This window comes from Salvia hispanica, chromosome 4 (assembly GCF_029641045.1).
Source record: "Salvia hispanica isolate PSC_SH4W2 chromosome 4, Shi_PSC_v1, whole genome shotgun sequence".
NCBI classification, from domain to species: Eukaryota; Viridiplantae; Streptophyta; class Magnoliopsida; order Lamiales; family Lamiaceae; genus Salvia; species Salvia hispanica.
Window position 1 is genome coordinate 10,505,699 of NC_142695.1, and position 24,597 is coordinate 10,530,295.

The following is a 24,597-nucleotide window of genomic DNA, read 5'->3' on the forward strand; positions in this document are numbered from 1 at the left end:
TCAGCCTCTTATTAAAATATATCAGGCAAGAATTTGGCAAAATAATTTCTTATGTATGTCGATAATCGTGACCCACAAACTAAAACTTAATACTACTACTATAAAGCTCAAGATCTTTGAACACAATAAACGAAACATTTTACCAATTTTTACAACATCAACATTTTTGTTGCTTGATCCTAATCTAGAGATGATAAAGGCACTGTATTTGTATTTACCATATAAGTTTGTATTTTGAGTTTATTTATTTATAAGTCTCGATAAAAAAAATCAAATGCAAAATATAAAAGAGGATTAAAGTAGAAAGATCTCACACAATTTGATACCTTATAAAAAAAAAAAGAACAAAGAACAAAGTGAGGGAATGGATGTGATTTTGACTTTTTGGGCATCAAATTAGATTTAAGTCAGCTACTATTTTATTATTTTCATATTAGCCGGTGTTTCCTTTTTAATCCTCTTCTTTTTGCGGTATTTAATGGTTTAATGTTGAAACTATAAAAAGATGTGAAAAGAAAAGGAGGGAACATGAATCGAACTTTTTTTTTTTGATAAATATTCTAACTTTTTTTTTTTTGATAAATATTCTAAGAGCATCTCCAATGGGACGGATGTTCAATTAAATTTCCCAAAACACTTTCTGCCACGTTATAAAGATCTCTTACTGCACTGTCACGTCATAAGGACATTCCACTGCACAATGGCGGACATCCCCAAGGACTTCTCGTAATAAAAAAATTCACAAATTCACAAATATGCAATTTACGGTATGGAATTAAAATTTTGACACGAATATGGACGGGGAAAATGCAACAACTTCATTAATAAAACATACATAATTATATATTAAAAAAAATTACAATGCAAACAAAAGAAAAGTAAAATATCAACGTCCATCCCTCTGCGTCCATAGCTCTTCAACGATATCGTTCTGAAGTCGTACATGGGCTTGTGTTTGGCGCATGTCGGCAAATGCGGGGACTCGATCAGCCTCTCCATGGGGTATCCCCATACGTACATTCGCGGTGGCCACGCCGTGGCTTGGACCGGCACCCATAGCATCTTCATGTTAGAGTTTGTATACTAGAAATCACCTTTCGAGTGATTGAATACTGTTAAAACTCTTATTTTATTTTCCAATGAATAAAACAGATTATTTTGGTCATAATGTTGTTATGTTTTACATTTAATGGATGTTTATTACATGTTTAAATGTAAATGTATAAGTAACTTAACAAATTCTAAGTCTTTGTTTTAGTAGACCGGTTGTGGGCGACGTTCACTTTAAGGTAACACGGTCAGTTCTGAACAAAGAAAAAGAAGAATTTCACAACCTAAATAGGCTTAGACTACCTATCGTGAAAGGTTGCAATGTCAGTCTGATTATTTCTAAGCCTTACTGAAATAAGATGATGTTGGTGTGGTATAGCACTAAATTGGATCTAACAACGAGATATATCTTTATGTTATCTACTGAAAGACAAGGTCTTGTAAATTATTGTTTCATAATCAATGTACGTTAGCATTGAGCATACGGTATTGATTATGCACTACTTTGACTTACCAAATGGTGTGGATTTTTCGCAACCCAATAAGCCTAGTATATTGGGTAGTGGTGATTAATATCTAGCGGTGCTAGGATTGTTATTATGTTGAATCATGCGCGAGGTCAGTCTCATTTGATAACATCCTCAAGAGGAGCTTGAAATAAGGTTTTATTATTCGAAAACTAGCTAGTTGGAGTTTGATTACTCTATGAATAATAAATAAGAATTTCTTGCTGAGTCCACTCTTGGATAAGATATTAATTAATTGAGTACATAGCAGACATTAATTAATTAATGGATGTTTCTATCTTAATCGCGGAAAATAAATATCAAGCAATGGAAACCCGAATTACTTATAATTTCGGATTTGGATGGGGTGCAAGCGGCGGCTGCTGGTTCTGGCGAGATCGAATGCCGGTGAAGGGAAGTCGCTGGAGAAGCGCGTTGGTCGGCGCGCGGAGGCTGACGACGACTGAGGGAGCAGCGGCGTTCTTCACGCCGGAGTGGGAGAAAGGAAGCAGCTGCGCGTCGCGCGGACCGCCGGCGATGTCTGGACGGCGAACTTGCCGTTCCGGCGAGCATATTACCGGCGGATCCTCGTCGTCGTTGATCGTGCGAACCTCGAACACGAGATAACGATGAAAGAATGTTTTTAATGATTATTTAATTCCTAAATTAAAAGATATCATTAAAATATTATATTTAAATAAAATATTTTGGAAAGATTTTCCTAGATTTTAGGAATATTTAGATTATTGACAATATCTAAGGAAATAATTTTTTTTATTTTATTCTTAGATGATATGGACAAGAATAATTTAATAGTTTCCTAATTATTATAAATCTAGAATCCTAATAAGGATAGGTATATAGATTATATTAAATAATAAAATATTATTCTCTTCCCAATCTTAATAAGGAATTAATTAAGTTTATTTATTCATGTTAGTCCAAGATATAAATAATTTAATTATTTTAGATACATCTAGAAGACATGTTTATGGATTAAACTTTGGTAATTAATATATTATCCTTTCATAAGATGTTTAAAAGATAATAAAAGATTTAATTATCCAGTCAATTAAATACCAACAGAATTTAATTAAGCCTTTAATCTGCACTAAGGCATTAATGAAAAATCATAACTTAAATATCTAAGCGATAATTACGAACTATGTTTGTATATGGTCTCCATCGATTGGTCCACAACTTATGAAGCTACTTTCTGAATCTTATCCCCACCCATGCTGTGGGGACAATAATCCTAAGAAATAGCGAGTTCGTATAGGTTGACTTCTCACATGTGAATAGTATGGACTTGAAAGTAGTTTCCAATATTATCGCCACCCATACTGTGGGGATAATAATTGATATGACCACGGTTGCTAGACGTCAAGAGTGTCCATCTAGGCGTGAGCCATGGATCGATTGGGGTCCAAGGATAAGAGGGAAGTCATGCCACATACCCAATACAGCTCGAGGGATGGTCAGGGAAGCGAGGAAGAGGGAAGGCTCAGATTTGAGGACAAATCCTTTCCAAGAAAGGGAGGATGATACGACCATGGAAGTCGTGCACCAAAGCTTGTACCTGCAGCTGTCTTCAATCAGTATTATGCCCATCAAGATGACTTCCAAATACTTTGAAACTGACACAATTATCTTCATCTTTGAGAGAGCTTCGCGTGGGTATCTTACACGCCCCAATCGAAGTTCAGAGGAGAGAGTTATGGGCGATTTACTAAAGCCGCGCAGAACAGGCAGAGATCTCCAGAAGGAACACCTGGGCGGGTGTTTTCACCATGAAAATCACCCGACCGGGTGAAAGTGTTGTGAAGCATTTCCAGATTCCAGAAGAAACACCCGGGGGGGTGTTTTGGACCGCACAATTCACCTGACCGGGTGAATCACCCGAGACTTAGATTTTGTGGGCCTTTTTCCACATTTTGGGCCCTTAGTATAAATACCTTTTGGTGTCATTTTTCATTCTAGATTAAGATTGTGATTGAAGTTATCTCCCTAGTGAGTTTTTCATCTTTGAGGAATGTATCCAATTCCTTCCTTGAAGGTTGCTTGTCTCAATTTCATAGATTGATTCAAGTAGAGGTATACATCAATGGAGTGTATCCATTGAGTAGTGGAGCCAAGGGGTGATAGAGCTATTGAAAGTTGCCTAGGGTTGTTTCCATCCTTTTGGTCAAGGTCCTATGGTCATAACTCTTTTATCTCATCATTATACACATGTTTTCCATTCCTAATCTTCCATCAATTCTTGTTTAGATTCATTTTTTGTTGGTTGGATCTATTATTATCTTTTATTTTGTGTTGAGAAATTGAAAATAGCATCACAAAAATATTTAGATCAAACATTAAATGGGTAATTCCTTGGGAAATGGATCATAAAATACATGGATCCTTATCAATAATCCTAAGAAATTACAAGTTTCAGAAGTCCAAACAGAATTTACGAGATAGCTTGGTCTTGTTATCAACTCATGAACATTGTTATGGGAGTGTGTCGTAGAAACAAGATTCTGTAATACTAAATCTGATGGCCGTGCTTAGGCAACATTTGGTTGTCATGCCGTGCTGCGGTCTCTTCAACTTCATTACATAAGTTTATGACAAATAGTAAATACTCTGTCTTGCAGTGTAAACTAAATCGTCACAATGTCACTCAATCCTCTTTCTGCAATTCTTAAAGAAAACAAACTCGAGGGCCAAAATTACATAGAAGGAAACAAAATTTGGACATCGTTCTCACGGCTGATTAGAACAAATTTGTGCTCACTACTCCACGGCCTCCAGTGTCGACGCACAGGCAGTGCGAGATGCGCATAAAGCAAATGAGATGGCTAAGTGTTAGATGTTGGCCTCCATGTCAACAGTGCTTAGACATCAGCATGTTGCCATGGCGACTGCCGCCGAGATTATGCAAAATCTCACGAATCTCTTTGGTACTCAGAATCGAACGGCTAAGTCTCAAGCCTTTTGGAGTATCATGGCTAAGACTATGAAGGAAGGTTCTTCTGTGCGGGACCATGTCCTCGAGATGATGAGCCACCTCAATCAAATTGAGGTTTTGGTAGACGTCATTGATGCCGAGTCCCAAGTTACTATCATCCTTCAGAGTCTGTCCCCTAGCTTTCAACAGTTCAAGCTCAACTTTGAGATGAACAAAAGAAACTACACCTTAGCTGAGTTGTTGATTGAACTTCAGTCGGCAGAGGATCTCATGAACCAAGCTAAGGTTGCAATGGTTAGTTCGACACATCGTTCCTCTGGCCCTAGGCCTAGCGCAGGAAGGAAGAAAGTGACGAACCAGGTCGTAGCTAAGGAAACTAAGGGAAAGAAGAAGAGGAGGTCAGACAAAAAGCAACCAGGAAAGTGTTTTAAGTGTGGTGAGAAGGGGCATTGGAAGCCAGACTGCCCCAAAAAGGGTAAGGCTACAGGTATGCACCAAGCTCTAGTTGTCGAGTCATGTTCGGCTTCGACTTCATCTCATACTTGGGTTATTGACATTGGAGCTACAGATCATATTTGTTTTGATACTGACTTAATGCAGGTGACAAGACGGCTATATGATAGTGAGATCGAGGTCCAGCTGGGCGACGCTACTAAAGTGGCGGCCGTAGCAGTGGGAGACGTTTATTTGCGTTTTAGTAGTGATAGATTTTTGATTTTGAAGAATGTTTTGTTGATACCTTCTTTTAGAAGAACTTTAATTTCAGTTTCTAAATTGGTTTTTGATGGATATTCGATTTCTTTTAATGACAGTTGTGTTATTAAGAAAGATGGTTGGTATCATGGAAAACAATCTGATACGTGCATATTTAATAGTAGTATTTTGTTTAGATATTTTAGGGATTAACGTATCTTTTCCATATCTTTGTTTTCTTGTTCATTAAGTTAGTTATTAGCATTATCAATAGGAGTCATTGTAAGCATTTAAAATCAATCAAGAATATCAACACAATATTATCGTTCATAATCTTCTCTAAAGTGAGACAACCGTCGTGCTCGACAGGCACTTGCCCGCGACAGAACTTTATCGATCGCCGATCCACGGACGCCGATCAGCCCGATAGGAAGTTTATCCTATCAAATTGGTGCTTTCATCCCGAGCTCACCCTCCAAAACACCGGTCGAATCACAGCTACGTCGCTGCCCGACGGGAATCCACCACGCACAGCAACTAGTTATGCCTTCCCACCATCTCAAACCAAAGTTGCGCCGTTGCCCGATGGAAGATGTTTCGCGCACAACACCAGATTTGGTTGCCGAGTCCCGCATGTCCGCCGAGCTGTAGCCGCTGGACAACCCTACTTCCGCAACCCGACATCACATTGCTAATAGCCCGCCAAAGATGATGTTTTCGACTTTCTTCACCGTGTCGCAGTTCCCACCTTGAGGGCAAGGTAGATTTCAACCGTGGGGGAGTTGATACGTGCATATTTCATAGTATTATTTTCTTTAGATATTTTAGGGATTCACGTATCTTTTTCATATCTTTGTTTTCTTGTTCATTAAGTTAGTTATTAACATTATAAATAGGAGTCATTGTAATCATTTAAAATCAATCAAGAATATCAACACAATATTATCGTTCATAATCTTCTCCAACGTGAGACAACCGTCGTGCTCGACGGGCACTTGCCCGCGACAGACATTCACCGATCCACGGATGCCGATCAGCCCGATAGGATGTTTATCCTATCATAATCTGTACACAATCATATCTACACAATTTAATAATTGCAAATTAGAACTCAATAATGCATCGAAAATTTCAAAGAAAAGAAAGGAACCTTCAAGTTCAATGAACGAAACATACTTATGACACTTTAGACTTGGTCATGCCAACCAACGGAGGATTCAAACTCTCGTGGACCAAGACCTTCTTAAAGGTCTAGATACCGAGTCGTTCTCCACGTGTGAATCCTGCTTAGAAGGCAAGATGACTAAGAGACCTTTTAAGGTGAAAGGCAATAAGGCCAAGGAAGTACTAGAACTCGTTCGTACTGATGTGTGTGGACCAATGTCAAGCGAGGCAAGAGGCGGCTTTCGCTATTTCATCACTTTTATTGATGATTACTCGAAAGTGGGATATGTTTATTGATGCGCTTTAATTCTGAATCTTTTGACAATTTCAAAGAGTTTACGGCTTATGCGGGGACGCATAACGTATCAAAAGCCTGCCATCTGATCGCGAAGGCGAATACCTAAGTGTCGAGTTTTTGGACCACTTATCGGTAGAGGGAATGGAATCTCAACTGACTGCACCCGGCACACCCCAGCAGAATGGTGTAGCTGAAAGAAGGAATAGGACCTTGTTAAACATGGTCAGGTCGATGATGAGTTATGCACGACTGCCTATTTCGTTTTGGGGATATGCCATGCTTTCTGCGAGCCATATATTAGACAATTTACCGTCAAAATCTGTTCCTGCTACTCCATATGAGTTGTGGAATGGGCGCAAGCCCAATCTAGAGCATCTCAAGATATGGGGGTGTCCAGCTCATGTTTTGGAAAATGATCCAACTAAGCTGGACTCAAGGACAGAGGTATGTTTGTTTATAGGTTACCCCAAAGGTTCGAAAGCTTATGAATTCTATAGTCTCCGAGACAAGAAAGTCATTGTGAGTACTCACGCGACATTCTTAGAGGAAGACTTTGTTATGAATCATAAACCCAACAGTGAAGTAGCTCTTGACGAGCTTACTTCAGTCACAAGTTCCATTAACTAAGAACAAGTACCTATTGTACAACCAATTCCCGAAACTTCAACTTCACTCCTAGTGTTGTAGTGTCGCGTAGCAGTGGGAGGGTCTCTCATGAGCCCGAAAGGTACATGTAGATAATTAATGTTCCACTATGATTATATAGAAATAAATTGTTTCATACATATAGGGGTAGCAAGGTAAATGTACATAATACAAATTAAATGACAAATAAATAATAGGAGTGGCAGGTAGGAGAATGTACCCCACACACTCGAAAACCATGTTGAAAACCAAATTGCAGGAGTTGTGTCAGCGGCGAAGCTGGGACTTGCCGGACTACGCCACCGCCAAAGACGACCCCGATCATATGTCGCGCTTCACCGCTACCGTCACTGTTCAAGGCGAGCCCGGATCACTGCAAGTCCTCTGAAGAGGCACAGAACACCGCTGCCCGCGTTGCTTTCGATCACCTCACCTCCTCCGATCCGCTTCCCACCCCTCCCAATGTACCTCTGCATTCTCAAATGCAGCCCCTTTCTGTCGCTGCAGACCCTCCTCCCCTGCCTGTATCGCCGCTCCCCTCCTTTCTGCCAAAACCCTACTCCTGGTATTCATTTTTTATACTCAATAAATTTCTCAATTTGTTAAATTGATGGAGATAAGAGTGATGTGAGTTTGTTTTTCTTGTGTGATTATCTGTTTCATGGCTTTTGAATCATGGTGTGTGAACATCTTCCTTTGTTAGTTGTTTAGTTATCGTTTCCCCTCTTTGAAAGTATAAATCTCCCATTTGATATTTGTTGTGGACATCACATCTTAATGAGTACACTGTTACTTGTAATGTCAGTCTGCTCAATTAAATTATGTGATACCTTATTTGGAGACTAAAGTTTCTAGCCCTTACTGTTTGTCCACAATATAGCAAAAAGTTTGGAAATAAATAGATCCACATGACCGATGCATATCACTGGTGTGCGTTGATATTGGATATTGAAACTTTAGTGATATTCGTGCAGGACTTTTAGCAACAAAATGTAATGCCAGTACGAAACCTGTAGAGGAGTTATGGTTTGGGAGAATCTATGGATCACTCCTCAAACAGCAATGTACTAGATCCCTAAAATTTTGCAAAGGCGCAGGCGGATGTCGATCACTGCGAATGGGTAAGAGCAATGGATTCAGAACTACAATCAATGATAGACAAAGACATCTACAATTTGTCCGTCCTACCCGAAGGCTGTACTGCCATTGGGAGCAAGTGGATATACAAACATAAACGTGGACCCGATGGACGAGTTAAAGTCTTTAAGGCAAGACTAGTGGCTAAGGGGTACACCCAAAAGGAAGGTGTCGATGCGACGAGACCTTCTCCCCGGTGGCCATGCTCAAATCGATCCGGATTCTATTGTCTATAGCAGCTTACATGGATTGAGATGTGTGGCAGATGAACGTTAAGACTGCGTTCTTAAACAGTAGTCTTGAGGAGACCATCTACATAGAACAACCCGAGGGTTATGCCGTGAAGGGCAAAGGGCACATGGTATGGAAGCTTAAGAAGGCCATTTATGGCCTCAAGCAAGCATCTAGATCATGGAATCAGTGCTTCGATCAAACTGTTCATAAGTTTGAATTCGAAAAGTGCCCCAACGAGAGCTGCGTGTATAAGAAGGTTGAAAGGGGGAATGTGGTGTTCTTAGTTTTATATGTAGATGACATTCTTTTAATTGGAAACAATAAAAAGATGTTATCATCAGTACGAACGTGGTTGTCAAACCAGTTCGAGATAAAGGATATGGGAGACACGGGACACATTCTAGGCATCAAGGTTAATTAGGGACCGAGAGAAGAGAATGTTGTGCTTATCTCAAGAACCTTGCATCGACACTGTACTTAGTCGCTTTAGCATGCAAGATGCCAAGAAAGGTTTCTTACCTTTTAGACATGGCATCTATCTATCTCAAGAGATGTGTCCTAAGACAATATCTGAGATAGCAGAGATGAGAAGGATACCATACGCTTCGGCGGTTGGTAGTCTCATATATGCTATGCTTTGTACAAGGCCTGATATTTGCTTTGCTGTTGGCATGGTGGCAAGATATCAGTCGAATCCGGGCCAAGGACATTGGACTGCCGTAAAGAACATACTCAAGTACCTTAAACGGACTAAGGAATATGTTCTAGTTTACAAAGCAGGGGAGCTCTGTCCTTTGGGATATACTGTTTTAGACTTTCAAGCTGATCAGGACTCGAGAAAAATCTACTTCTGGATATGTGTTTACCTTAGGAGGTGGAGCCGTAATTTGGAAGAGTGTAAAGCAGAAATGCATTGCAGACTCAACCATGGAAGCCGAATATGTGGCCGCTTTGGAGGCTGCAAAAGAGGCTGTATGGCTCAAGAACATTCTTTTGGACTTAGGTGTGGTTACGAATCTGCCCAAGAGCATCACCATTTATTGTGACAATTCTGGTGTTGTGGCAAATTCGAAGGAACCAAGAGCTCACAAAGCGAGCAAACACATAGAGAGGAAGTATCATGTCATTAGAGATATAGTGCAGAGATGAGACATACAAGTGGTCAAGATTGCGTCAGAGAACAACCTGGCAGATCCCTTTACAAAGGCATTGGCGGTGAAACCGTTCGAGCGCCATGTTGAAGGAATGGGAGTTCGACTCGCTCGAGACCTCAACTCGCTTTCAGTATAAGTGGGACAATTAGACGTAGTGCACATTTTTTTTAATACTCGAAAGCTGTTTTGAGTATAAGTGGGAGATTGTTAGAGTTTGTATACTAGAAATCACCTTTCGAGTGATTGAATAATGTTAAAACTCTTATTTTATTTTACAATGAATAAAACAGATTATTTTTGTCACAATGTTATTATGTTTTACATTTAATGGATGTTTATTACATGTTTAAATGTATAAGTAACTTAACAAAGTCTAAGTCTTTGTTTTAGTAGACCGGTTGTGGGCGACGTTCACTTGAAGGTAACACGGTCAGTTCTGAACAAAGAAAAAGAAGAATTTCACAACCTAGATAGGCTTATACTACCTATCGTGAAAGGTTGCAATGTCAGTCCGATTATTTCTAAGCCTTACTGAAATAAGATGATGTGGGTGTGGTATAGCACTGAATTGGATCTAACAACGAGACATGTCTTTATGCTATCTACTGAAAGACGAGGTCTTGTAAATTATTGTTTCATAATCAATGTACGTTAGCATTGAGCATACGGTATTGATTATGCACTACTTTAACATACCAAATGGTGCGGGTTTTTCGCAACCCAATAAGCCTGGTATATTGGGTAGTGGTGATTAATATCTAGCGATTATAGAATTGCTATTATGTTGAATCGTGCGCGAGGTGAGTCTCTTTTGATAACATCCTCAAGAGGAGATTGATATAAGTTTTTATTATTCGGAACCTAGCTAGTTGGAGTTTGATTACTCTATGAATAATAAATAAGAATTTCTTGCTGAGTCCACTCTTGGAATTAATAAGATATTAATTAATTGAGTACATAGCAGACATTAATTAATTAATGGATGTTTCTATCTTAAGCGCGGGAAATAAATATCAAGCAATGGAAATCCGGATTACTTATAATTTCGGATTTGGATGGGGAGTGCAATATTACTTCTGTAGTGGTTGCTCGTAATATTCCAATTAAAAGCTTATACTCCCTCCGTCCCAAGATATTAGACCCCTTTCTTTTGGGCACATGAATTTAGGAGATAGTTGTTTAGTGGTGTAAGTGGAGTTGGTAGTAGAGTATATTTTTACCATAAATAGAAATGGTTCAAGTGTATTGGGACACCCCAAAGTGGAATAGGGGTCTAATATCTTGGGACAGATGGAGTATTAAATTGGGTTCAATTTAATTAGTAAAAAGCTAATTGGAGGAGCCCATATCCAAAACATTCCATAGATCCCTGTCTGGGCCCAATATGTGACTTGATATAAATAGGAGAATAAAGGAGACAGAAAACACACTTGTTTTCTATCAAATTTTTTGTCCCCCTCTCCATATACAAGAGGGAGGATTTTTCTCTTAACCGTGAGAAAGGTTTTCCTTCTTCTTTATTTAAGTCCTAGTATACTGGTGAGATCAGCCCACCCTGATATCAGTTTACAGTCCGTGAACCAGACAGAAGATCTGTGGTTTAGTACTAAAGATCTTCACGTGGAGAAGACGCTAGCTATCTTCGATTCTTTGGAGAATTATCAAGGTAAAATAGCTAAACCGTAGAAAATCATGTTTTAGGTTTTAATTAATTTAAAGCATGATTTATTTGAGTTATGAGCATGGTACATGTGATAATTGCGCGAATAGAATTTGTGTAAATAATCTACTAAATAGATCTTGATTATCTGATTTATTTGAATTGAAATTTATCGCACGCTTCCGTTGCCAGTCCCTTCACTTCATTGGTCCACTGAGTCAGTTCAGGACCTTCACTTTAGACAATCATGTTGTGCAGAATTATACATGCGTACATGACATCAGCGATTCTGTCAATATACCACAGCCGTGAAGGATCCTCCACTACCGCCCATCGACTCTGGAGCACACCAAATGCCCTCTCCACATCCTTGCGCGCTGCCTCCTGACGGCCCGCAAAATAGATCTTCTTATCTTCTGATGGGCATGTGATCGTCTTCACAAAGATGGGCTAGTTTGGGTATATCCCATCCGCCAAATAGTAGCTCATATTGTGTTGGTTGCCGTTGGCGACAAAACTGATGGCGGGACGAACGCCCATGCACTGGTCGTTGAAAAGGGGTGACGACTGGAGGACGTTGATGTCGTTGTTCGACCTGGCTACTCCAAAATACGCATGTCATATCCACAGCCGGTAGTCAGATACAACTTCAAGGATCGTCGTAGGATGCTTGCCTTTGAAGCCGGTAGTGTACACCCCTTTCCAGGCGGCAGGGCAATTCTTCCACTCCCAATGCATACAATCTATGCTGCCCAACATCCCAGGAAACCCATGCACCGACCCATGCATATCTATCAGCTGCTGGCAGTCTTCGGGGCTGGGCTTCCGAAGATACAAATCCCCGAATATCTCTCTAACGCCCTTGCAAAAAAACTGCAGACACTCGCGGGCTGTCAACTCGCCAATGTGGAAGTACTCGTCGAACATGTCGGTCGCGCCTCCGTACGCTAGCTGCTTGATTGCGGTCGTGCACTTCTGTATGGGCGTTTGACCGGGTTTACCAACCACATCCTCCCTGAACCTGAAATACTCATATTGATGCTCTAAAGCACTCACGATACGCATATATAGCGGACGATGCATCCTAAAACGTCGCTGGAATAAATTATCCCCAAAACGCAGCTCCAGAGCGAAGTAGTCTGCAAACAACCGATGATGTACAGGTACAGTGATGTGGAGAAAATGATTAATTATGATCCTCCCTAATGAAGTGGAGAAAATGAGAAATCTTTATTTCAATTTTAACTGAAAAAACAGCCGATCTTTGGGCCACCCACAAAATCTTTTTGCCAGCCTTGTACCTAACTACTTTTATTGCTCCTAGTCTCCATGTGTCATATTTAATTTCACGATTAAAAGGGACACCTTCAAAATCTCTAGAAATCCCACTTCTTGCTCAGAACAAATGTTGGTTTTCTTGTTTGTCCGCATTTTATTTTGACTAATTGCTTTTTCTTTGGTATTGGCCACGATGCCCTACTCCAACCCCATTATCCAAATTATGAAAATTTAGGTGCCCACCAAATTTTTGGGGCACATGCCTTAGATTCCGATTGAATAGTAGTTATAGCATAAAACAATAATTTGTTTTGTACTTAGTATTTATTATTGTATCGATACTTATATGTATGTGGAGACGATGTTACCATCATACATGTGATGCGACATAAGGGAATTTGTGTTATCTGATTTTGAGATAGTTGAACTTAAACCTGAAGCCTCAAACAGTTTTAGTAAGAATTTATGTTCAATTTACTTTTCTGAACATCCCTAATCAATTTATAATTAGTTTAAGATCTTATAACAGAATTTTATTATGTTCTGTCATTTTCTATTTCAAATTAAATGAAATGAAACTCCACAACGCGAGCTTCACTTCATTGACCTCTACAAAATTAATTTAAATGTAAGATGTAATATCATTCACTTTTTAATGGAAATGGGAAGTTTAACATTTCAGCTTATTAAGTTATTAGAACAGTTACAATTTTTTCATTTTTCAGTTCTTAACAGTGGTATTTTTTCTACATTTAACAGCACAAAATGTGTATGGAATAGAGTTTAAGCCCGTGCTCCATTGTATTCTTATGGGCTTGAGTCAAAAGCCCATTATGTTCTACCATTTTGGCTATTTAATGGACCAATGTCCATTATCATAACTCTCTGATATGAACTACAAACATGATTCTGTTAACAGTGCTAATTTTATTCATTGCAACCTCTATTTTTTTGTAATAATAAAATAATTACGAAACCCCAAAAAAGCAGAGCAAATCACTTCAACCATCTCCTACTCCATTCCTATTCAAAGTTTAACCCTGTTTTCAATAAAATAAATAATTATTTATTTATTACTAAGAAAAAATAATCGTAGACCGCCTTGTTTATCACGAATTATGAGATTCGTATTGGACAATGAAAATGAAAGGTGAATGCATCCTGCGGTACTTTAGTTTGGTCATAAATATTTCTCTATAGAAAATTGCACATAATAATACAAAAATAAGGGAGAGTTATATTGCTAACTCAATGCTTAATTGCTAACTACAACTCAATAATAGCCATTAGATATTCAAATTAAAGGCCTAGATTATTAACCACAAAATATCAATACGATCAAAAAAAAACGTCAATAAAGCTATATGATTAATTCCAATAAAAATCAATAGGGGTATTAATGTCAAGTTAGTTATAACTAACTTTTAAAAGAAATCCCAAAACTTTAAATTCATATAACATATATCAAATCAAAGATAATTTTATAAGGATTCCAACGATATACTACATGCATATGTTCCGACGTCAAAATTTGAAAAAAAAAATCTAGAATTTTCGTATTTTTCGTACACATGCTAATATCAATACAGCTAAGATAATATGTCAATATAAAGCATATATAATGTCAATCCTAAATTTGTGTTGACATTTTCAAAGCGTTGTATTGATATTTTCGAAACACTATATTGACATTTTCATCCAAAATCCTAATTTGACATTTTTTTATTTTTTTTCGATTTAATTAATAAAAACAAAAATTACACGTGGCAAATTGTAGACCATACGTTTTTTAAAATCATGTGGTCTTAAATTAGTTGTAGTTAACAATTAAATGATGAGTTAGCAATTGATCACTCCCCTACAAAAATATTGGCTGAAAATGGAAAAAGTGTGTGTGTGTTCAATTACTTAAAAATTTATAATTTAATAATTATAAAATGGAGATTAATTGAAATATAATACTTCAATATAGTAGTATGTCGTATAATTTTGTTAAAAATCTAAAATAGAATGAAAAGGAATGATTATTTTTTGGCTAAATAAAAGGAATTAATATTGTAATGGAGAATGGAATAAAAGTAGAATATCGATTCATTGGTGTTCGGTTGCTAAGATTAAATCTCATAATTAAAGATGTATTATGTTTGGTTCATAAGATGTAACCCTACAACTTAATCCTAGATGGATAATCTCATAATAATTAGTCATAGCCTCCCCCCTCCAACTAAAATAATTCCACAACTTAATCTTAGATGAATAGTCTCATGATAATTAGTCATAATCTTCCCCCTCCAATTAAAATAATCCCACAACTTAATCTTGGATGGATAGTCTCATGATACTTAGTCATGGCAATCGAAGTATTAAGCATGAGGGGTTCAAGTGATTGGGCTTCTGCTTTGGGCTGAAGTAGAATAATGGACTCCTCTCAATCAGGCCCATTTGTTACGTAAATATGTGATCCCATGAAGTTTTTAGGTTCCACCTACCAACATTCCTACCTGAATACAATGAAACAGCATGTTAAATAAATCCATGCTTGACTATGTTAATGCCATAGTTGACCATGAATTGGAAGCTCATCCTCGCTGCAGTAGCACTTCCACTGATCGCTGTGGCGGTCGCCATCGCCCTCGCCCTCTTCACTCCGCCTCTGCTACCTGACTCGCACGATGTCCTCTCCGCCGCCCAGCAGATCCATATCCCTGGAGCTGTCGGCCCCGAGAGCTTGGTCTTCGATCCTAGCGGCGGAGGCCCCTACACAGGCGTCGCCGACGGCCGTGTTCTCAGGTGGACCGCCGGAGACTGGGTAGAATTCGCCCTCACCTCATCCTCAAGGTAATTTTTATCATTTCAAAAAAAAATTCAATTTGGATTGTAGGGTTTGGTATTATTCAATTTGTATATACTAATCCAAGCATGTATTTGCAGTGAAGAAATTAGAAATACTAACCAAAACAATTGACTGAATTGATTCTTCTCCATAGTTCCATTCAGATCAGTTATGATGTTAAATACAAAGATGTGAATTCAATTTGTAGTTATCTCCATTTGAATGGCGGTTGTATTAGCTAAATTTGATTGGCCTGAGCAATTTTTATGGCTGTATTGAAGAGATGCGTGCTCTCTGCCCTTCAATCCAGCAATGGAGCACATATGTGGGAGGCCACTGGGACTGAGGTTTCATCAGAAGACGGGAGATCTTTACATTGCTGATGCTTACTTAGGCCTCCATGTAGTCGGACCAGCAGGAGGACTGGCTACACCTGTAGTAACACAAGTAGAAGGCCAGCGTTTGCGTTTCACCAATGACTTGGATATCGATGATGAGAATGATGTGATTTACTTCACTGATTCTAGCACCGAATACTACAGAAGGTAACTCTGCTCTTAGCATATGTTCTTGAAAAATGGCCTTACTTTCCATCATGAGATGGATGGTCTTGTCATAGTTCAATGTCGTTGAGCGAGATCTAGGATAGGATGATAACTAATGGATAATATACGAAACTAACGTTGATGGGGTAATTTAAAATGACTGCAAGAAGCTTTTGCTTTGACATTTCTAGACTGATTTCTTATTCTTGTGCATTAGTTATGTATTAAGTACTTCAATCTCGTTACTTTCCAATCCTCTACTGACTCTGGATCTGTTTGTGATCCAAGGGAATTCATGTCATCAGTTTTAAACTCGGACGCGACAGGCAAATTTATGAAATACGATTTGTCAAGCAAGGAAGTGACAGTTTTGCTGCGAGGCCTTGCTTTTGCGAATGGCGTGGCTCTGAGTAAAGATCGCTCTTTTGTCTTAGTAGCTGAAACCGCAAGATGCAGAGTGCTGAGGCTGTGGCTTCAGGGCCCAAATGCTGGAAAGCAGGATGTTTTCGCTGAGGTACCAGGCTATCCAGACAATATCAGAAGGAACTCAGACGGGGAATTCTGGGTCGCCCTGCACTCGAAGAATGGGCTCATTGCAAAACTGTCCGCGTACTACTCATGGTTCGGGCGTGGCCTGTGGAAGCTCCCCCTCAGCTTCAAGCAATTGCATTACTTGCTCGTTGGAGGCAAGCCTCACGCGACTGCCATTAAGCTCAGTGACACAGGTGAAGTTTTGCGGGTTCTGGAAGACGCCGAAGGGAAAACCTTGAAGTTCATAAGTGAAGTGGAGGAGAGGGATGGGAAGCTGTGGATTGCATCTGTGTTGATGCCTTATATAGGAATCTACAATCTGCCATAACAAAAAACCATCTAATTTGTAGACTCACTCTGTAAAAACTGCATCTTCAGATAAGCTATACTCCAGTTTTCTTTGTTATACAGTAGTACTACTTTGTCTCATTCAAGATTGTTATCTTTCCTTTTTAATTTGTCCTAATTAAGATGTCCATTTTCTTTATTTAAAAATAAATCCTTCTTTCCTCTATTTCATCATTAAAATATTCAATTATTTTTTTTTCTCTCTACTCATTCTAGCTACTGACTTTTCCTAAAATCTTGTACTATTACTTAAAAACGTGTGTACATCTTGAGTGGATGGAGGGCGTATAATTTTCCATCCAAAAGATAATTAAATATAGTCTTATAAATTGTGTTGAATTTGGCTGAAAACTCAGTAGGTTGTGCTAAATTTCTGCAAGTATCTCCATTTAAATGTACGAGAATAACTCCACCTAGTGTTGCCATATGTTTACATGTCTACAGTATTTTGTCTACGCAATTTATTGTTTTTGCACAACGATAATTATAATTAATTTCTGCAAAAGCTTCTGCCAGATTCTTTTGCATGTTCGTGGTTTTATCTTGGAACTACACAATAGGTGGAACCAATTATTGAGTTTTGATTTTTTATTATTATAATTATAATATTTTGTTACGATTTGACATTTTAATTTATTTATGGCCGACACGTAACACGTTATCCTCTTTAATTTGTTTAGATTTTATCATCATAATAATTTATCATTATGACTAATTAATTTGATAACATTTTCAGATAAACAAATACTTAATTCGCCTGCGTGTATAATTAACTATATTCTAAGTATGGTTAGTTGATTAAATCTTAATACCGAATTTTAGAGGGCAGTAGTTCTGGCTTTTAGGTTTGTAGCCATCAACTCGAAATCACACAAAAGGATATTAGACTTTGTTTGATTTATAATTATTCCAAAAGTTGGGATTTAATAATGATTTTATAGATATCACCAGCCGCAGATATTAGTTATGAACAGAATGAGAAGAATGTAAAAGTTTTGATGCATTATTAATGTGTAGATATTTAAATTAAATAGATAAAAGTGACCACATAAAAAGGCTACCACACAGCCCCAGACGCAACAAATAGCTCTGCCAAAAAACCAGCTAATTACTACATGAATAAAATCCAATTTTTTTCAGCACTTCTCCAAATCATGAGTGTTCCAATGGTATTTCAGGCCAAAGCCATGACTACAAAGCTCATACTCTCCACTGCATTTTTGGCTCTTCTCATCTCCATTTCGTTACTCTATTTCGATTCCGAATATCCCGATATTCTCCACCAACAATACTCCAATAATAACGCGACCATCAAATTTCAAGACGCCGTTGTTATGCGAATGCCCGGCGGCGCCGTGGGCCCGGAGAGCTTCGACTTCGATGGGGGCGGCGGCGGGCCCTACACCGGCGTCTCCGATGGTAGGATTATCCGGTGGCAGGCTAATGAGAGCCGCTGGGTGGACTTCGCCGTCACATCGCCGGAGAGGTAATTATTAATTAACTCTTTCTTTTCTTTAATAATGTTATTATATTATAATATCATGATTAATAATGTTAATTATAATTTATTACTGTGTGCAATGTGCATGAAGCAAAAAAAACCGAAACGGTTTAATTTCGTTTTCGGTATTTGGTGATTACGATAAGCATGAGATATTCACACGTGTTTGGTTTGTATGAGTCATCAAGTATATTCGGTTATCTGTGATATAATTAAGGGATTGATATGATAATGACACCTTTTATTTACAAATTGATTACTTAGTTAATAACTCCAAATCACTAATTTATGAGTACTTCTAGTGTTTGATTATGACGTCGTAACTAAAATACTTTTGGTATAAATTTCGACAATGTACCTTCTAGAACTGACTAATTTAAATCTATCATATAATTGTATATATATTTTTCTAATTTTGATATACTCATTGTTCTTTACTTATTTAAATTATAATTATGTGTACTCATATTTTGGTCTATATACTTCTTTTGATTTGAATATATAAAGATAATGGGAACCTCTTTTTACATGTACAAATTTCCTAATATACAAACTTATTTTTATTTATTTTAAATATATTACTACTCCTCATTCAATATATTATACTACTATATAAGTGTATCATTTATTAATATTTATTAAATAAATCTTATATTTTTTTCATGTAGGTAGGAATCAGAATCAGAAATGGAAAGAAAGATTCATTAATTTAAGACGAGGGCCGGGATCAGAAATAAATATAAAAGGCATTGTAGTAATAGGGGACCAAAGAAGAGGTTCAGTTATTAGGCTTATTTCACTAGAGATTGGATTCGGATGAATAAATAAAACATCATTTGTGATATTGTAAGTTTTTTGGATTTGTAATTTAATCGAGGGAAATCTACCGAAGAAACCAGAACATTTTCAGGCTATAGTAAATAGTGTTATAGAGAAAATGAAGGGCTTGACAGTAATTATACATTCCTATAAATTTGTTTGATCCCAACTAAATTAAAAACTATAATTAAAGATATTGTTATAATATGTTACATATACATGTGGTTATTTTATTGACATCCACAAATATTGGGTTGGATTTCTAACACCTTATTTTAATTTTTAGGTGCGTCATTTAGTCTACATGGCCCCATACTTATCTTGCTCCTCGTTTTTTTGTTACTTTTCTTGTGGTTCAATGTTTGTTTTGATTTAGGAGTTCATAAAATAATTTCTAAAATGGAAATTGTGAATTGTCTTCTAAAATTACTTCCCCACGTTTTTTGTAAGGGTAAACATATATTTGCAGTTAAATGGAGTATGATTTTGTTTCAAATTTATTAAAAAATGTGTGAAAATTTATTTAAACAAATCCAACCCATTAATAGGTTAGCATTTTGTCAATTTTGCTGGGTGGTGCTCGGCTCAGTACATGTATAAATAAGTATCTCATTCCATTTTGCTATTTTGAATTTATGCCATTATATCATATTTTATTTTTACAATATCTAGTAAAGAGCACACATTTCAATTAAACTGTTTAATCATATTTAATTATAAAATTAATATTTCACTAATTATGTTCACTCATATGTAATTATAAAAGATTCATATTTTATTATTTTTAATAATTTTAAAATTTGTGCCGATTAGAAGGAAAGTAATATTGATTGGAAAAAGACAAATCAAATACGTCCATACATTCCAAATAATGGTCCATTTATAACCAGCTTTACGTACTTCGATGTTCACAATTGAGATACGCGTGCCGTGCCTCAAATTATTTCCAACATACTAATAATTTATGGTGTGTATAATTTGATTAATTTATTATTTTATGATGATTTAATTATCATCTATTTTTCAAATCATGCTACATAACTTAATTATCGCTTTTACATATTTAACTAGAGTACTTATGTGATCAAATGGAGTATTAGCCAATTCAAATTATATTACTATAAGCTACAAATTAATAAATAGTTGTCTGCCTAGCCTAACTTTATGTTGTAATTAAAAAATAACATAAGTCTTTGTCATTAAAAATTTGGCAATATAATTATTGTTATGGAATAATATACTCCTACTTGCTATTCTTTGGTGAGTAGGGATGGGTGCGTAGGTGATAGTGAAAGGGAGCACATATGTGGGAGGCCGTTGGGGCTCCGATTCGATGAGAAAACGGGCGGGCTGTACATCGCGGATGCCTATATGGGCCTACTTTATGTGGGCCCAAATGGTGGGCTTTCTACCCCAGTAGTTACCCAAGTCAACGGAGTTACTTTGGGCTTCACCAATTCTGTCGACGTTGACCAGGCCACTGGAGTCGTCTATTTTAGTGACAGTAGTACCAGGTTTCAGAGAAGGTAAACATTTACATGAACCCTAAATCATTCTGATAATATCAAATTAAACTAAAGCATAAAATATTGGAATTGAATAAAATGTAAAGGTGAGATATTGGATCAATATGCAACCCATGTCAATGAAAAAGAAAGGAGAGGAAAAAGATCTAGATAAGATAGAGGAGTGTAGTGATAACTGATAAGTGTAAATTATAAAGTGCGTGCCCAAACAAAGCCCATATTTGGTTGGTGTCAGCATACAATCATACCGTTACCCTATTTTATTTCATCCAAATCCACTGCCCTCGAATTGGGAACTTAAATATTTTAGAACTTTCTTTTAGTAGTAGAATAATAGATGAGGTATCATTTTATATTTTACTAATTGGCGTGTAGCTATAAATATAATAGATGCATTTTTCAGAATATATAATCCACACCAGTGGGTATAAAGGTAAGTATATATGCCATTTACACTTTTACATTCGGAAAAAAAGGAGAAGAATTTTGTGGGATGAAACCTTATAAAGAAGGAATTAATTCTGTACTGTCAAGAGTCAATAAGTACATATGTCGCATCGCATGAACGTAGTTGTATAGCACTCTTTACCTTCCAAGTTAGTTGAAGCATTTCTTTTGGTTATTACCTTCCAAGTTAGTTGAAGCATTTCTTTTGGTTATGAGATTTAACAAATCAATGTTTAAATATTAAAAGTAGGAGTTAGATAAAATATAAGTGAAAATAAGGTTTTTTGCCAAAAAAAAAAAGAAGGAATGACTCAACTATCTTGTAACGGCCCGAAAATGAATACGACTCAACAACTTTGAGAAAATCTAAACAAACATTAATTAATAAAATTAGATTTGGGTATGAAGGTGTTTTTAGTTATTGTTTTTTTTTTGGATATAAATGAGATCTACATGCAGGAAGTTTGTTTCGGCAATCATGAGCAGTGACGACAGTGGAAGGGTGATGAAATTCGACCCCCGAACAAGAAAAACTAGTGTCCTCGTGGACAAGCTCAAGTTCCCAAATGGCGTCGCATTGAGCAAAAACGGCGATTTCCTCCTTTTTGTGGAGACCACAACTTGCAAATTATACAAGTTGTGGCTCAAAACCGGGAACCTGGAGGTGGTGACAGAGTTCCTCGGATTCCCGGACAATATAAAGAGGAATAGGAATGGCGAATTTTGGGTGGGGATCAATTCCCGAAGAGGGAAGCTAGTGCGATGGCTCATTTCCAACCCTTGGATCGGAAAGGCCGTCGTTAGGTATGTGCCATTGGATGTTACGAAGATTCGCGCGCATTGGCCTAGCGGTAGAGGGATGGGGATTAGATTGGATAGGAATGGGAATGTGGTGGATGTGTTGGAGTTTAGGAAATGGAAAGAGGTTAGCGAAGTGCATGAGGAGAATGGCTCTTTGTGGATAGGATCTGTTATCAAGCCATTTTCTCTTGCACACACAATTCCTAATTCTAACAACTTTTTATGAATAATCATTGTGGATTGATTGCATATACTTGTCTCGTTTTTTATTCCAACTTTATTACCAACACATTTTTGTCCAAATAGTTTTAACTGAAACCAATACATGGCTTTAAATTTTATATTTAAATGGGGTCATAAACATAAGTAGTGGCCTAATATTTGGTCAAGTTCGGTTGTTTTTTACTAGTGCTATATGATTTTGCTATTAATAAATTCAGCTACCACCACAAGGGCCATAACAAACCTCACCAACTAAATTATTATTAATATGCAAAAATAGTAGGAATGTAAGTGATATACGATAGTAGGAAATTGGCAGTCAACAGTGTCGATGTCACGAAAATTGTGTCCAGCGATAGAGACCATGTTTGAACGATTGAGTATACAAGCTTCTAATTTTAATACATGGTTGGAGGGTCCCCAAAACACTTGTTCCACAAATATATGTAGAGGCCTTTCATCCATTAATTATTCAACCCTATCAATTTTCCTCTGTCTGCGGCCTCTCGTGGAAAATATATATTTGAATTTTGAATCAACACCACATATTTCTGATTTTATCTTTTCTTTCACCTTTACAAAATTACACATCGACAATATTTTAGGTCATTTTACGCATAATTAATATTTCAATAGTTGCTAGTCTGCTAATGGAATTTCATATTTTCACTAATTCGATTGATTCGTATTTTAATATAAAATAAATATATATAAAAAAGTAAGAGTAATAATTCACTAGTTTTTCGAATCTTTTATTTCAAATTTTAAAATTCGTGTTAAATTAGAGAAAGACAACTAATGAGAGATTAAGTAAGTATTATATAAAAATCTCATGCATACTCTCATTGTATTATCGCAGGTGACTATATCACTTCATGTGTATTTTGTCTCATCCTCCTTTGTTTATTATGCCCTGCTTTTGGATTGATCCAAGTATACATATGTAACAAGTTATAATAAACAAATTTTATGCATGATGATATTTTTAATCCAGAAGTCGCAATTATTACTAGTGATGTGTTCGAGAATGCATTATTATAGGAAGGTTAAAAAATACATTAAAATTTTAGTTATATTTTGGCCTTTCTGGAATTGAAAAAACCGTTGTAAAAGTTGTAAAAAACAATTTGGTCTGAATTTTCTCGCTATAAGAAATTTCAGATTTTCTATTTATAATATGCGTTGATTTGGAGTTTTATATACAAATTTATGTTTAACAAGTGTAGTATAGTATTTGATTTGGGTAGCTAATATCTTCAATCAATACTCTCAAAAAGTAGAAACATATTTTTTACTTGTTCAAACAGGTGTATTTCCATTATTCTACGTCAGTATGTGGCGGCTGCAAATGAAAATTATAAAATAAAAGTATAAAAAATAATTGATAATTTAGCATGCATTAAGAGATAATTATTAAAAAAGTGAGAGATACAAAATTGTTATTTACGAAAATGAGGTAATATCCACCACCTCTTGGCACGCCGGAACAGTCATGGCTGTCAATTGTTTGATGTGTTGGATCAAAACACACGTGGCAGATGGTAATAGGTGGGCCAACCATATCATTTATATATCGACTCAACACAATGTTTATAATTTGATGATAAGGATTTATACACGATTTCTTTAATTAGAAGTAAACAATTTCCCACAGTTTCAAGCAGGGCAAATAGATTTCAGCAGAAAAAAAGAGATGTACAAACTCATCCCATATTTGATGAGATAGAAAAGTTAGAAGGGGTATATAATTCTTGTTCAATCTCAATTAGTTTGGAATTTTTTTAGAGTGATCTAAAAAAAATTCGTACGGACTTGATCAAAATAGACAACATCTAATTAACGTAGAAGTCATAGATCCGTAACACTACTCCACTACATTTTTCATTGCTTAGCTACACCATCAAATAAAACTGTTTAGTTTTTTTATTGTTTCTTTAGTTTGAAATAACGAGTTTAGATTCATGTCTAGGTCTTTTTTTATAGAAAGCTAAATTAGAAAGATTAGATGGTTATTTAAAACAAAATGTGGTAGTATAAAGTTATACTACTAATAATGAATTCCTGTACTTTATTAAAGTGTCTTTTTCTTGCTTTAACTTTTTGGGTAGTTTTGGGTAACACTCTATTTATCAAAAGTTCATGTCGATAAAAACTATAATAATGGAAGTTGACAAAAACCATGAAACATGTAGTTATTTTTCTATTTGGAATTATATTAAGCAAATTAGACACGCAAAATATTTACGACTGTA

The 24,597-nt window shown here is 36.7% G+C and overlaps 2 protein-coding genes and 1 long non-coding RNA gene across 3 annotated transcripts; 2 read left to right on the forward strand and 1 right to left on the reverse strand.

The window, feature by feature from the left end:
* The first annotated feature begins 15,273 nt into the window (after window positions 1-15,273).
* Window positions 15,274-17,087, forward strand: LOC125192032 (Calcium-dependent phosphotriesterase superfamily protein). The gene is made up of 3 exons (XM_048089486.2): window positions 15,274-15,610; window positions 15,887-16,150; window positions 16,439-17,087. Exons 1-3 carry the CDS (start codon window positions 15,339-15,341, stop codon window positions 17,007-17,009), a joined length of 1,107 nt encoding a protein of 368 aa, XP_047945443.1. The 5' UTR covers window positions 15,274-15,338; the 3' UTR covers window positions 17,010-17,087.
* A 993-nt stretch (window positions 17,088-18,080) lies between these two features.
* Window positions 18,081-22,372, forward strand: LOC125197434 (protein STRICTOSIDINE SYNTHASE-LIKE 10-like). The gene is made up of 3 exons (XM_048096169.2): window positions 18,081-18,515; window positions 20,618-20,875; window positions 21,782-22,372. The coding sequence occupies exons 1-3, from the start codon at window positions 18,145-18,147 to the stop codon at window positions 22,347-22,349; spliced, it is 1,197 nt and encodes a 398-aa protein (XP_047952126.1). The 5' UTR covers window positions 18,081-18,144; the 3' UTR covers window positions 22,350-22,372.
* LOC148927228 (uncharacterized) lies at window positions 20,621-21,785 on the reverse strand. Its single transcript, XR_016129049.1, has 2 exons — window positions 21,502-21,785; window positions 20,621-21,464 (listed from the first exon to the last, which is right to left on the reverse strand). It is a non-coding gene; the product is annotated as an uncharacterized LOC148927228 (long non-coding RNA).
* Window positions 22,373-24,597: the final 2,225 nt, after the last annotated feature.

Coding starts and splice junctions, on each gene's coding strand:
- LOC125192032 (XM_048089486.2), top strand. CDS start 15,339: ATGAATTGGAAGCTCATCCTCGCTGCAGTAGCACTTCCACTGATCGCT. Junction 15,611..15,886: donor GCCCTCACCTCATCCTCAAG/GTAATTTTTATC, acceptor GCTGTATTGAAG/AGATGCGTGCTCTCTGCCCT. Junction 16,151..16,438: donor AGCACCGAATACTACAGAAG/GTAACTCTGCTC, acceptor TTGTGATCCAAG/GGAATTCATGTCATCAGTTT.
- LOC125197434 (XM_048096169.2), top strand. CDS start 18,145: ATGAATAAAATCCAATTTTTTTCAGCACTTCTCCAAATCATGAGTGTT. Junction 18,516..20,617: donor GCCGTCACATCGCCGGAGAG/GTAATTATTAAT, acceptor TTTGGTGAGTAG/GGATGGGTGCGTAGGTGATA. Junction 20,876..21,781: donor AGTACCAGGTTTCAGAGAAG/GTAAACATTTAC, acceptor ATCTACATGCAG/GAAGTTTGTTTCGGCAATCA.